At 41.5% G+C, this 13,428-nt stretch overlaps 1 protein-coding gene across 3 annotated transcripts; it reads right to left on the bottom strand.

The window, feature by feature from the left end:
• Positions 1-1,556: 1,556 nt before the first annotated feature.
• LOC147464240 (ultraviolet-B receptor UVR8-like) lies at positions 1,557-4,845 on the bottom strand. 3 transcript variants are annotated; one of them, XM_086513757.1, is made up of 7 exons: positions 4,615-4,845; positions 4,191-4,253; positions 3,734-3,967; positions 3,274-3,623; positions 2,791-3,192; positions 2,335-2,701; positions 1,557-2,043 (listed from the first exon to the last, which is right to left on the bottom strand). In XM_086513757.1, the coding sequence occupies exons 3-7, from the start codon at positions 3,944-3,946 to the stop codon at positions 1,801-1,803; spliced, it is 1,575 nt and encodes a 524-aa protein (XP_086369883.1). In that variant the 5' UTR covers positions 3,947-3,967; positions 4,191-4,253; positions 4,615-4,845; the 3' UTR covers positions 1,557-1,800. The 3 variants fall into 3 exon arrangements, with proteins under 3 accessions (XP_086369883.1, XP_086369877.1, XP_086369880.1); XM_086513751.1 differs by having other exon boundaries at positions 4,686-4,845; XM_086513754.1 differs by having other exon boundaries at positions 4,703-4,778.
• Positions 4,846-13,428: the final 8,583 nt, after the last annotated feature.

Raw genomic sequence — 13,428 nt, 5'->3', positions numbered from 1 at the left:
AGTAGATATGGATCATTGCATTCTAATCCATCGTTTTGAAAACCACCTATGCTATTTTAACCGTTGGATTGTCACTACTGGATCAATGTTGTTCTAGGCAGACCCTATAGTTACTGCTCAACAATGTTAGCCAATGTTCAAGTAGCAATTTATCCATATGCCTTAATTTAAAGTAGGTCTGCATGCATATTTCCACCCCACCATCATGTATTTGATAGGAAAATCTCTCTCCAAAATTCTATGTGGCTAGCTCGTCTCCAATAGAATCATTGATTGCAACAAAGGCAAATTGAATGCCCAAGTTTTGAGCTCTTGATCATTAACTTGCAAATTCAAGTTTCTATGGTTTGAAGCTTAAGAGCACTAAAGCCATTCCTTTTAGCTATTCTAATCTACTATCTTTCAAATATTCAAGTCATACTCTCATCGACTCCAAGGCATGCACATGCATGCATATACATATACACAAGCATGTATGGTCTCTAGAGGTACACCAGTATTAAATGCTCGTACCCACATATGGATGGATGGATGTAAATGTATATACAACCATACATAACATTGGACTGCCACTGAAATTTGGTTACAGTTAATGAGAATCTCAAGAGAAAAGTTTGCTGATCAACATAAAGGGCATTATCGTCAATCACCACAGCCTAAGATAACACCATATATAAGCGCGCATGCACTCGTGTGCACACATTATATACATATGGTGATGTCGATTGACCAAAATCATGAAGCACACAAACAAAGCTTGCTGAAATTGGGATGTTTATAAGACGAGGATGAAGACCTAATGTTCAACTCCCCAAAAGCGGTTCCTTATTTCCTTAGAATTTGAGGCTGGCAGTGTGCTTTTAATGCTTCTCAACACAGATTAAAGTATGCTTAGCTTTCTCTCTTGAGATTCACCATCAGTACAACTAACAAGGCTTAACACAATGAAGTGCAGAAGATTATGCATGGCCACACATTAATGTAAGAGCCAATCTAGGGAGCAATAAGGACTGTTGTGCGGGAAAACTCTTAACTAGTTTAGCAAGCGTCTCTCTCTCTCTCTCTCTCTCTCTCTCTCTCTCTCTCTCTCCCCCTCCATGCACCAAGTTTCATACCGACACTTGTCTATGACACTGAACTAATAACAACCCAATCAGCACTAAGACCCAATAACATGGGAAAAGTAGACTATTCTTCAACGAATGAAGCATAATGCCATGCATATGATCCCAAAAGAGAATTGGAAACTTGTTATATGTAATCGACAACCCATTGTGGACGTATGTGTGTCCACCTTCGTCGAATGTATGTAGCATGCAGCTCGTTTATAAAGAACTGGATGAAAATGAAGTAAATGTGATGGCAGCCACAAGCTTGCTTTTGAACGTATAAGTGCACAGGCAGTGGCCCATGATGTGCTAGCAGCTGCAAAAAGTGAGCTTGAAACTGCAAAAGCAATCGAAACATTAGTACCATAAGCAATCTCTTCTCAGTTACAAAATTCTGTTTTGCCAAAGCAAACCTGATGAATCAACAAAATTAAAAACAAAAACCCATCAAAATGCACTTGGACATTTACGTAAAAATGTACAGATGATTTACAAATCTATAGACAGCACAATCTTTGCAGAAGCCAATGCAATAGTTAACGTTGAGACCCAGAAACCTGTACAATTCTAGGGGGCTTTTCCCTAAGTTTGCTTGTCAAATGTTAAAAAGTAATCACTGGAAGAACCAATAAGAAACGTTGCAATGTATGTACTGAGAAGAAGAAGGCCAATAAACGCGCCCCACTTCCAGTTATCCAAGATTGACATCCACAAGTTCTGGTGTTCCTTTTTCGCTCTCATCGTTGAGAAGCTCCATTCCAAGTTGGCCTTTGTCCCCTGCTCCGAATGCATATAGCCTTCCTGATTCCGTGAGAGCAAGCGTATGCGCATTATAAGTTTCCGTATTTGTCAAGCTGATCTGCACCACTCTCTCTTGTCTCTGTTTTAAAGGTAAGACCAACTCAGGAGACAAAAGATTCTCGTGGTGGTGAGCCTGCATAGTCAGGAACAATTAAGGAAATGAAACCAAGCAAAATTATCTGAGCATGGAAAACCCAGAGAACCATAAACCTCGCCAGAGACCTTGACTGAAGTTTCTTTCAGCTACCTACTTCCTCTGCTAACCCTTGACATCTAATGAACCTCACTATGAAAGTCGCATTTCAAAACCTCTGTGTAAGTGCACGTGCCACACAAGTGAGTGAGACAAAGGTACAAACACACACACACACACACAGAGAGAGAGAGAGAGAGAGAGAGAGAGAGAGAGAGAGAGTTTTGTCACCTTGACATGCCCCAGACTTGCCTCACCACATCCAAATGAATAAACATCTCCATTGTCTGCCACCACAAAGGTAGTATAGTCACCAGTGGCGACATGGACTGCCTTTACTCCCTGTAATGCTGTTACTACCTTCGGTAGTCCTTCGCATTCTTCATTCCCATGCCCCAAACATCCATACCGTCCCCACCCCCATGTGCATACTCGACCATCTTGACCAACAACCGAAGCATGCCATGCCCCAGCTGCAACAGCAAGTGGCTTAAAGTTTAACTGCACCAAATGATCAATCATACGAGGGTAGCGTTCATCTGTTCTGCTACCATGACCAAGCTTTCCCCCAAGTCCACAACCAACAGAGTAGACGGACCTGAAATTCCCAAGTAGAGGTGAACAAGTTGGAGAGAAACAACCTACTTGAAACAAATAAACATTTTGTTAGAAGACAGTAAGGATTACATGCCACATGGATGGTAAGCGAGTGCAAGCAAATAGCAATAGCCAGCCGCAATTTGAACAACTGGAATGTGCTCCAATGGACCTTTCAATTGGTGCGGTTTCTGATCTTGATGGTCAGTGTCATGGCCTAGCTTGGCATCAGCACCCCATGAGATCGTATAAACTCTCCCTTCTCTAGAAAGAACAGCTGTGAAGTAGTTTCCAATAGCTGTCTGTACCACAAAGATCCCTTCCAATGACTCTACAAGCCGAGGAGTGCTTATGCCTTTCGCCACAGAGCTCCCCGGCTCAGGTTCGCTAAAAGTATCCTTACCAAATGCATACACTTGACCCAACTCTGTTACCAGCATTGTGCGTCCTACTCCTGCAGTTGCTTGAATAACACGAACCCCCTGAAGCGATCTGAATACATAAAAGTTTGAGCAACCAAAACATCAAAAAAGAACCATAGAGCTGCAGATATGGAAGCAACGAACTACTCACTTTAGCAATCGGGGGCGCCACTCCTCATCTAAAGACCCATGCCCCAACTGCCCCATGTTGTTCCATCCAAAAGTGAAAACACTTCCTGATTTCGTCACCACAACACTATGCCCTGGACCTGCAATTGCTTGACATTTTTCTCTCCTAAAGCTGGTTTCTCCAGCCTTTAAAAACTTTAACACAAGTTTCCAAGAGCCACCACAACGTTGTTTCAAAGCTTCCCTTTCATCTGCATTCATTGGCTTGAAAATGGCCCGTGTTTGGCACATATCAAGGGCAGCAAGTTCAGCCAATGACATGTTAACATCGGGTGGGAAATTTGCAGGGCTTTTGAAAAAGGAGCAGGTGGCCTGATGTCCATTAAAAATTTCCAAACATAACAGCATGAGATGAGAGTATCCCAGCATTTAAAGCGTCTACAGACACTCTTCAAGGCGGGAAAAAAACACAAAACACTTGCCTCCAAGTGAGCTAAGTCTTCAGGATCAAGATTGCATGCACTTAAAACATGGAGGACAATAGACGGATTCAATGAAAGTGGAAATTCCCCTTGAAAGGAGTCAAGGCAACAAAGACGCTTTTGCCATTGAAACTCTGAGTGATCACTGTTAGTATGAAATGAAAGAGTTGAGGGCGCTGCCCATAAAGCACCACTTGGTGCTGCCGCATCCATTGTCTTCACCCAAGTTACGACCTGCAAAGTCGTTTACTTTCCATCAAAAACATGTTATTTGATAAGTGCACCATGGCATACTATTAAATGCTATCCTTCAGCATAAAGTAACAATACAGGCACCCCTCGATCACATCAGTTCCTTGGATGACTATGCATAATCTTGAACAACTTGGATATAGGATCATTCCCCTCACACAAAGCAGTAAGATTAGACAAAAAATGTGAGTGAAAAAATCCCTACCCAACAATGCTATTTTGAGTTGTCGTAGTTCCTTATCCTTGCCGCCTTGTCCCAGCTTATCATCTGCAGATAGAAAGTGAAACGATTATCAATGATTCATCTAGAACACAGAGTTCTCACTCACACAGATCGAGTTCATGTTGCTTATTTTACCACACACTCTCCAAAACTTCATCAAGACGTACAAAAACCCATGTTGATGGACAAACCTAAATCACCCTTATCTTAAAAACTCAAGAACAGAACCTTTAAAGAAGCACATCCTATCTTATAGATGAAGAAGGAAAGAAAACAGATTTTAAACAGCAAACATTGCACGCAAATTTACATCTACAACATCAGATATAGGCAAGGCGCCTCATCTTTCATAATTTACACAGATTGAACGGAAGACTTGAATTTGCAACAGCCCAGTTCATCTTACATATTCTTCACAGGAGATTATTCAAAATAGGGGCACTGGTTTTTACAAAAAAGGGTATATACAAAAAGCACCCGCATCAAGAGCTCACAAAATGGGCGGTATCATCTGTGCACGAGGAAGCACAGAACTCTGCCCAAATCAAAAGAGAGCCAGTTGGATTGATTTGCAGGCCGATCCGAGCCGGCAGTGGCGAGATGGACGATCGGTAACAGGACTCTGACAAAGGGATTGATCCCTTCTGGGTGGGCGTCTCTGAGAGGAAATGCAATCGTGCCAAGCTCTCTTCTCTCCCTTTTTGTGGCTTGTCACTTGTGTGTCGAAGACGATGGGCCTTTTGTAAGCCATGAAGAAAAAAACGCTGTTAAGGAAAGGATTCCTAATTTAATTGCCACTAATAGAGGGTCTTGCACCCACAATAATGGAGTTACAAAATTGGAAGAAAGCATGATTTAATCTCTCAATGAAATAGGATTCAGAGAAAGATATCAATCAAGCATACGTCTTACTTCATATTTTTCATTTTTAATTAGGTAAAGAAACCTACATCTTTGAATGTTGGTATGTTGTCAAGAGACATGAAAGAGCTCATATAAACGATCCCTAGCATATAGCTTGTTCAAAAGCAATTATGACATGTCCATGTGACTGAAATCTCATTCACACCTAGGTGTGGTGATACTTCCTACATTGACTACATACTACCTGCTACCTCGATTTAGTGTGCCCCCATTTACTTTCAACTAGTATCAATTCACGACAGTTGTGCGTTTGCAAGAGACTTTGCTCATGGTGTTGTCATGCCAGATTTGTGCATCACATAAACTTTTTCTCTCTGTTGATTATGCATGATTAGATTTCTTCTTATGATAATCTAGGGAGTTAATGGCACATTTGATGCCCTTTTTAACACTTTTTTAACTATCTTTATGACTCTCATGCATGATTTAGGCCGGGGTTTCGTTGTTTTTTAGTTGTGTTTGACGTTTGTACGTAGTTTCTACTATTAGCGGTGTTTTGGCTCATATTTATGTACAAAATTTGGGAATACTACATTGTATGCACGTGTAATGCTAATTTTGGTATTCTAGGCAAGGAGTCTTGAGTTGTGTTTGCATAGCCTTTTAGGGTCATGATGATGTTTTTTAAGTCAAGCACTGGGGGGTTGGATTACCCAATGTGAGTTGGATTTGGCCTATGCAGCTCCACTATCGCAGCCTCACCATATTGCATGTATAGATGGGATTAGGTGCTCCATAGTCGAGTTACCTTGACACTGGTTCTAAGTTTATTTATACTTTTTTAATGCCCAAATTTTGATACATGGTCCACTCACTATTTTATGGTTGTCATGATTTGAAATTTATGCCAAGATTTTGCTAAATTTTATTAATTTTTTCGTCATACTTTTCTACTTGGTTTATGCATCTGTTTATCACATTTTTTTGGTAGTACCAAAACTCTATTGAATTTCTCCCATATTGTCCTTTCATAGTTTTGCAAATTGGTTTATGTGTATGGAAAGCATGCTAGATCAGCCCGTCTGAGTCTATCAAAGACAAGAGAGATTAGGTGGAAGTATTTGGAAGTTTTGTAAGGTTCCACATACATACACCTAATCTCCCAAAACTTCCACAACCAAGTTGTTGCCTTTTCCAAAATTTACCATTGCAAAGGTATGTTCGTATTCTATCTTGCATGAGGATATTATCACTTGTTCCAACATACCGAAGGGTCTCTCCACATACCCGTCAGCTAATTGCAATTTCGTGCGCGTTTTTTTGAGAGTTGGCCTTCCCTATTTCTGCCAGATTCCTTTTGTAGCAATGGCTATGCCAACCCACTCTTGAGTATCACAAAGGTGGTCACTCCCCTATATTCCAGAGGTAAGGTGGTGTTTCTGTCTTCGCCTTCACAATAATCACCTACTTTATTTAGTGGTACAAGTTTCGCTTTTGGTTTCTTATGATGGTTTGTTTTCTTGGTTTCTTCCATGAGCTCGTTTATTGGCTGGATCTTCACTCCCATCTTTTCCAGGTTTTTGTTTATTTGTCTCCACAAGTGGTTTGATTTTTAGCAACTCTGCAAGGGTGATTGGGAATTTGTCTCATATTGGCCTACAAAGGACTGTTTTGAATTTGTGCCTAAGCCCACACCATGGAGCTCTCCCCTTACTCTACCTTGTCTAGATTCAGTGCATTTGCCTATCAGACTTACCTACTTGATTTAGTCGATGCTTGCATTCACGTCACATGCTACACACACACACCCCTGGAGAGGTATGCACAACCTAGAGCTGATTTGGTCTGATCTTGATGCCTCCCATCACTTGTGATGTCATCCAAAGCTTCCCCCAGAAGCCTATATAATGGCTGACTATGTACTACTAGCATTTGAGTTCAATAATCAATCCAATGTTTGCTTATACTCTTTGTGCATTGAGTCTCTGTATCGTGCTTGGTGTGGCCGCACATGATTCTCTCACAATCATCATGAATGCTAGCCTAATCTATCCACCCTAATCAATGTACTTTTCATGTGGTATCAGAGCTTAAAACTAGGCTACTTCTATTAGCCTAGGTTTGTATCTTGTGGATTTTGATTAAGCTCAACATTCTCCTCTAAGCTAGGCCATTCAAGCTCATCCTATCTCTCATGCTTGCAATGGCCACCACTCATACCTCTTTGCATAGCATTCCTTAGGTATCTTTGCATAGTAACTCTTGGATTGATTATATTGTGTGTGAGAGCATTACACTCAATTTGTGCTTCAAATTTTTTTGCCTCTCTTATTCCCAAATCTCTGCAAAACTTGTGTGTACAAGTATCATTTGGAGCTCTTTTGAGCTCTTAAGCTCTCGGACAACTACAACAGTCAACTTATCACCTGCAAAGCTTGGCTACCCAACAAGGGAGTGCCTTTGGTGCCGTGGCTTAGGGGAAGCATATCAATTGTGTATCTGTGAGGTTCTGGGATTAAAGCTTGTGACTTATTTTTGGAGCCACGGGTGGATCTCATCTTGGTGCTCAACTCCATTTCAGTGAGCTTTCAGGTCCGCTAGTAGCACTACACATGGAGTTGTATTTGCCTCACATCAGGACTTGCCACCCCGTCAAGCCCTTTTAAGTGCCATTTTTTGGGTCCGCCCCGATGGTGTTCACGTGTGGCTCCCGCAGTCCTCTTCTCAAAGCTAAGCAAGCCTTGCCTTTGTTCCCGTGAGCCATCAAATCTACTTTGGCCCAGCAAAGAGGGAGTTCCCACAGTCCTGTAAAGTCTTGCAACTTGCAACCACAACAAGTGTTCCCACGGCCTGCAAGCTTGCATCAAACCTCGACCTACCCAAAGCCCTTGTATCCCAAGTTTTTTTTTTTTTTTGGAAGCATCCCCACAACCCCTAAGACCTTGTTTTGCATGCCTCCATCAAAGCTCACACCTTGTGCATCCCTAATCACCCCCAAAAATCTTGTAAACCCTAAGTCTATACTTTGTGAAGAGGAGCTCCACAAAGTAGAGAGTGGCTTCACAAAGCTATAAATTTGTAAAATCATTGTACAAGGGAATTAGACATTTCCCTACACCAAGGGCAAGACCTTTCCCACACGACACTTGGGGTGCACTATGGGAAAGGATAATCTCATGGTTTTTGACAGCCAAGGGTTCCATACCTAGCAGATAAACACCAAGGGCTACCTAATGAAAAAACAACTATGGTCCTTCCACAGTCAAGCCATTGGGAGACGGAGAAAGAATCAAGAGGAAGCTTGGATTCGTGAAGCTAGGCAAACAGTGACATATAGAGTGGGGCGGTTTGAAGGCAATAATGTTACCAAATTTTGTCAAATATATGAACAGGCTATGGAAGACAAGGGAGCAAATGAGCAAGCTACAATGAAATTTTTTGTGTTGGTAGTCGTGCCTGAACTATGGGCACGGGTTGAGGAGCTTCGGACTGCACATGGGGGAACATGGGTGGCATTCAAGTAAGTTGTCAAAGACGAATATTTTCTTGAAGATAAGGAGCATGTTACAAAGAAAAACTTTTTGAAGTGGGTGAAGCACCGCAATAAGGGGCTTTCTGGACTTGAGTTGCTATGAGGATTTGAGAAAAGATTTGGTCAGTTATCTACCACCGAACGTACTGCTTTTAATTTTGAAAAGGTAGAATACAAAAGAGCTTAGTGGATCTCCTTGAGGATCCAGCAGGGGCGTTAGGGCTGAAGTCAGATTCAAAAGAAGTGATTGAAGCGGCCAATATGGTGGTGAAGCGACAGAAAAGGTTGGACAAGTTAGTCGGAATGAATACAAATGTGGAAGAAAAAGAAGAAGAGATCCATGTGATGTTAAAGGAGAAGACCCCAAAGCTAGAGGAGTATTTTATGGATGAGATTGTGAAGGGAATCCAGGATTTAAACATCAATTTGAAAGCTGTAAAGCTGGAAGAAAAAGGTTCAACATCTCGATCAAAACAAGGCGGTCCACAGAGGGGAAGTGGTAATCAAAATTGCATGTGGTGTGACAGTCTTGATCATGTCAGGAGTGAGTGTGATGAGTTTGTAGAAGCCAAGTGTAAAGACGTGGTTTTTTGGAAGGATGGGCTAATACATCTTCGAGAAACAGGTTTGCCCTTAAAGACCAAATATGGGAAAGGTGGAATGAAGAAGAGTATGGAAGAGATGTTGTAAGAACATCATGCAAGTGTAGCTGAAGCATTGACTTATGGAGTGCAAATTGAAAGCAAATTACTGGAAAACCTATTGAAGCTTCCCACAAAAAGGGAATTTCTTGTCCATACGCTATGACCATGGAAAAAAAGGGGAAGGTTGGATATCAACAGCTATGTAAGTGGGAAACTGCATTAGAAAGACTACCGGGTGGGGGGATCCTGTAGACTCTCTCTCAGTATACACATATATAGCAAAGTCTCAAAACAATGAGGCTTTTGTCAAATAAAAGTGGAAAGGGAAGAGGATCTACTAGGAACTTTGAAGAAGACAACTAGATCAGCAATACAAAAGGAAAAAGAATCTAGCTCAGGTGTGGCTCCTACCCCACCTGATGTTCCAATGGATGAAGCCAAGAAGGAGAAGAAAGCAGGGAAAGCTTGAGGCCCATCATATAGACTGAGGTCTGATATTGAACAGGCAACTGATGTTAAGAGGGTACTTGAGGAGCGGATTCTAAATAGTCGGGTGGAGTTTACCCTAGGAGAAATCCTAGGTATTGCAAACTGAGAATTTCATGACAACATCATTGATCTTATGAAGAGGAAGCGTCAAATATTGTACGGGACTGAAAATGATCCAACCAGGACACAGGGAGTGCAGAGAATTGAAGCCTTATTGAGCAGCGTTAATGAAGTAGAATTTGGGGATGATGAATGGGGAAGCATAGTCAACAACAACGATCTTCCAAGGCGGGTAAATCATATCAGATTTCATGAGGATGAGTACTGTGAAGATGTGCCTCGAAGCCATTTTACATGGAATCATTGGGCCAGAGCTACTACTGAAACTTTGGTGAAGATAGGCAATTCGGACGAGCCGGTGGTTGCATTGGTATATCATGGTTCAGAAGTAAACCTTATGTCAAAGAGCTTATATTTGAAAGGGAAGTGGCCGGTTGATGTCGAACATGGGTGGTGTATCCGAGCTGCTAATGCATAATCAGGTGATTTGTATGGTGCATGTCCTAAGGTAACTATAGGAGATGTAAGTGATGAACATTATTTCTTTGTGCAAGAGCACTCAACTTATCTAATTGTATTGGGACAACCTTATATTACTAATGTGCAAATGGAAACAAAGGTTTTGGATGATGGATCTTCTTATGCCAGGATCCGAAGTCATAATGGGAAGAAAGTGGTACAATTTCTAACTGTTTGTGTAGACCATGCCATGAATAGGAACACCTTAAGGGATCATCCATTGCCGAAGTTGACAAAGGAATTTAAAGAGAACAGGGAATTCCCTGATTTTTTCCAAGTGCCATTGTAAAGCAAGACTATGATGGTGCTTTGAAAGAGAAGTTCTCGCTGACAGCGGGTGTATACAGAGAGGCTTTTTCTTCAGGATTTTTGGGTTTATCTTCAGAAGGATCAATATCTTACAAGAAATTCAATGACTTATGCAAATGGGAGAAGCAACATGTTTGCAATGCTCAAGGTATGTTTCAAGAATGTGAGATGGTGGATCCAAATGAAACAATTTCACGGATTTTTGAAGAATATGAATTTGTGGACACAATAGGGGAATTGGATGCAGCCATGCAATCAAATGATCAAGCCAGGATTGAGATTGTTAAGGTAAACTCTCTTGATATGTATGACATCCGTTTCCAATTCAAAGCAGAGTTGAATGCAAAGGAGATACAAGTAAATACAAAATACAAAACAGTGGCAAGGAAGGTCATACATATGGCTATTACATTGCCAAAAGAGAGTGACACCGTTATGGAGGAAGCATCTTGACAACCTATTCTCCAATATCCAGGTAACATTGGGCACTCATTTATTGAAGAAACTTTGCAGGAATTGCAAATCGGTGATGCAGAGTTTTTAAATCAAGAAGAGATAGCATGTTTATTACAAATGTTAAAGAAGCATGGGAAGGCTTTTCCTTTCCAACCAGGTGAGATTGGTTGTGTCAATCCTAGCTGTTGGAATTAGGGTTGCAAGGAAATGCACACAGCTTGGAGAAGATGAAGGAAGCTCAAGGCACACAATAGAGAGTGTATTACTTAGTGTGCAATGGAAAGATAGATAGCCCTAGAGTGATGGGCGTATATACAATGCACGGGGGGAAAAACCTCCTAAAGAGGGGAAAAATGCCCCGGCCGTCCTAGTGTGTTCACACACATCACTACCACATCTATATGGTAACAAATGCCCCCTGGAGTGAGGCGGTGAACGAGAGTTGGCACATGAGTAAAGAGAAGTGCCATGCCCTAACAACATGATCAGTCCACAAAGGGGAGTAAGCCCAAAGCTTTGCGGAAAGCTTCGAGCTTCTCACAAGACCATGCCTTTGTGAAAAGATCTGCAAGGTTGTCCTGTGTTGTCACATAAGCCAAGCTAATCTCTCCTGCTGAGGGTCTCTCCCTGACATAGTGGTAATGCACCTCAATGTGCTTTGTGCGAGCATGAAAAACTGGGTTCCTCGCAACTGCCAATGCGCTCTGACTGTCAGTGTAGATAGTGTTGGCAATGTCCTATCCAACACCCACACCCAAATCAGCCATAAGGCATCTAAGCCATACACACTCAACTGTAGCTGTGAAGACTGCCCTATGCTCAGCCTCACAACTCAAAGTGGCCACAATAGGTTGCTTCTTGCTCAACCATGATATACATGAACTGCCAAGCATGAAACAAAAACCACTTATGGACACTCGCGTGTCAAAACAACGAGCCCAATCTGAGTCCGAAAAAGCATGTAAGTATGGAGGCAATGATCCCTCTTGGGATAAAACAAGCCAAGATGTAAAGTGCCACTAAGGTAGCGTAAAATCCTCTTGACAGCCTGCCAATGCTTAGACCCTGGGCTATGCATAAATCTGTTGACCTCTGAGACTGCAAACTGAATATCCGGCCTTGTGTTGCATACATAAATGAGGCATCCAACAGCAGTTTGATAAAGAGTGACATATGCAGGATCACCAGCATCATGAAGACTCAATTTTAAACCTGTTTTGATGGGAGTGGCAATAGGTTTGCAATCCTCAAGTCCAAACTTACATAGCAATGTCTTTATGTAACTTTTTTGACACAAGGCAATATCACCATCAGACTGCTTAAACTATATACCCAAGTAATGATGCAACAGGCCCAAATCTTTCATCTTGAAAGTAGCATTCAAATCAGCCTTAAATACAGCAGTATGTCTCTCATTTGGTCCAGTGATAAGCAAATCATCAACATAAAGAACCACAATGAGAAGTACATCACCCTCACGCTTTACATATAATGTGCTTTCTATTGGATTGTTACGAAAGCCTTATTTGACCAAATGAGTGTCAGCTTTCTCATACCAAGCACGAGTAGATTGCTTCAACCCATACAAATCCTTCTTACATCTGCACACTTTTTCCTCTTGTCCTTTCTTGACAAAACTACGAGGTTGCGTTACATAAACTTTTTCAAATATGTCACCATTCAAGAAAGCAGTAACAATATCTGATTGATGTACATCCCAACCAAAATGAGGTGCCAATGCACATAGAAAACGCACAGTAGTCATACGACAAGTGAGAGCAAAAGTTTCTTCATAATCTATGCCTTTTTGCTATGCATAACCCTTTGCAACAAGTCGAGCCTTATGGCGATCGATTTCACCATCCAGCTTGCATTCAACTTGTAAACCCACTTTGTACCAATGGCCTTTTCGCCAAGAGGCAAATCACATAAAGTCCATGTTTCATTTTCTATAAGTGCATCATATTCTAATTGCATGGCAGCCATCCAATTTTTTGAATTTTGTTCTTCATCAAAAGACAGAGGTTTCTCAACATCATGTAAGCTAGACACAACCAAAGCATAACAATCTGATGCATAAGATGCATGGCGAGAGCCTGAACAAGTACAACTAGACAAAGGTGCATCCAATTTACTGTCACGCAATGTATGCACCAGTCATTTTGGCATACCTCTAGCCTGCTCATTTTCAACCCTTTCCCCATCAAGTACATCATGTCCATCTGCATCAGTAATAGGCTGATCTATAAGATTTTTTGAAACCCCCATAGGCTGTACATTTGCCTCATTGGAGTTTACATTCGTATTTCCACCACTGGAAAGAGGCAACAAAGTGTCATAAATGTCC

Source organism: Adiantum capillus-veneris, chromosome 1 (assembly GCF_014529385.1).
Source record: "Adiantum capillus-veneris isolate H3 chromosome 1, ASM1452938v2, whole genome shotgun sequence".
Classification (NCBI taxonomy): Eukaryota; Viridiplantae; Streptophyta; class Polypodiopsida; order Polypodiales; family Pteridaceae; genus Adiantum; species Adiantum capillus-veneris.
The sequence above is the reverse complement of the archived record's forward strand: the minus strand, read 5'-3'. Positions and strand labels throughout refer to the sequence as shown.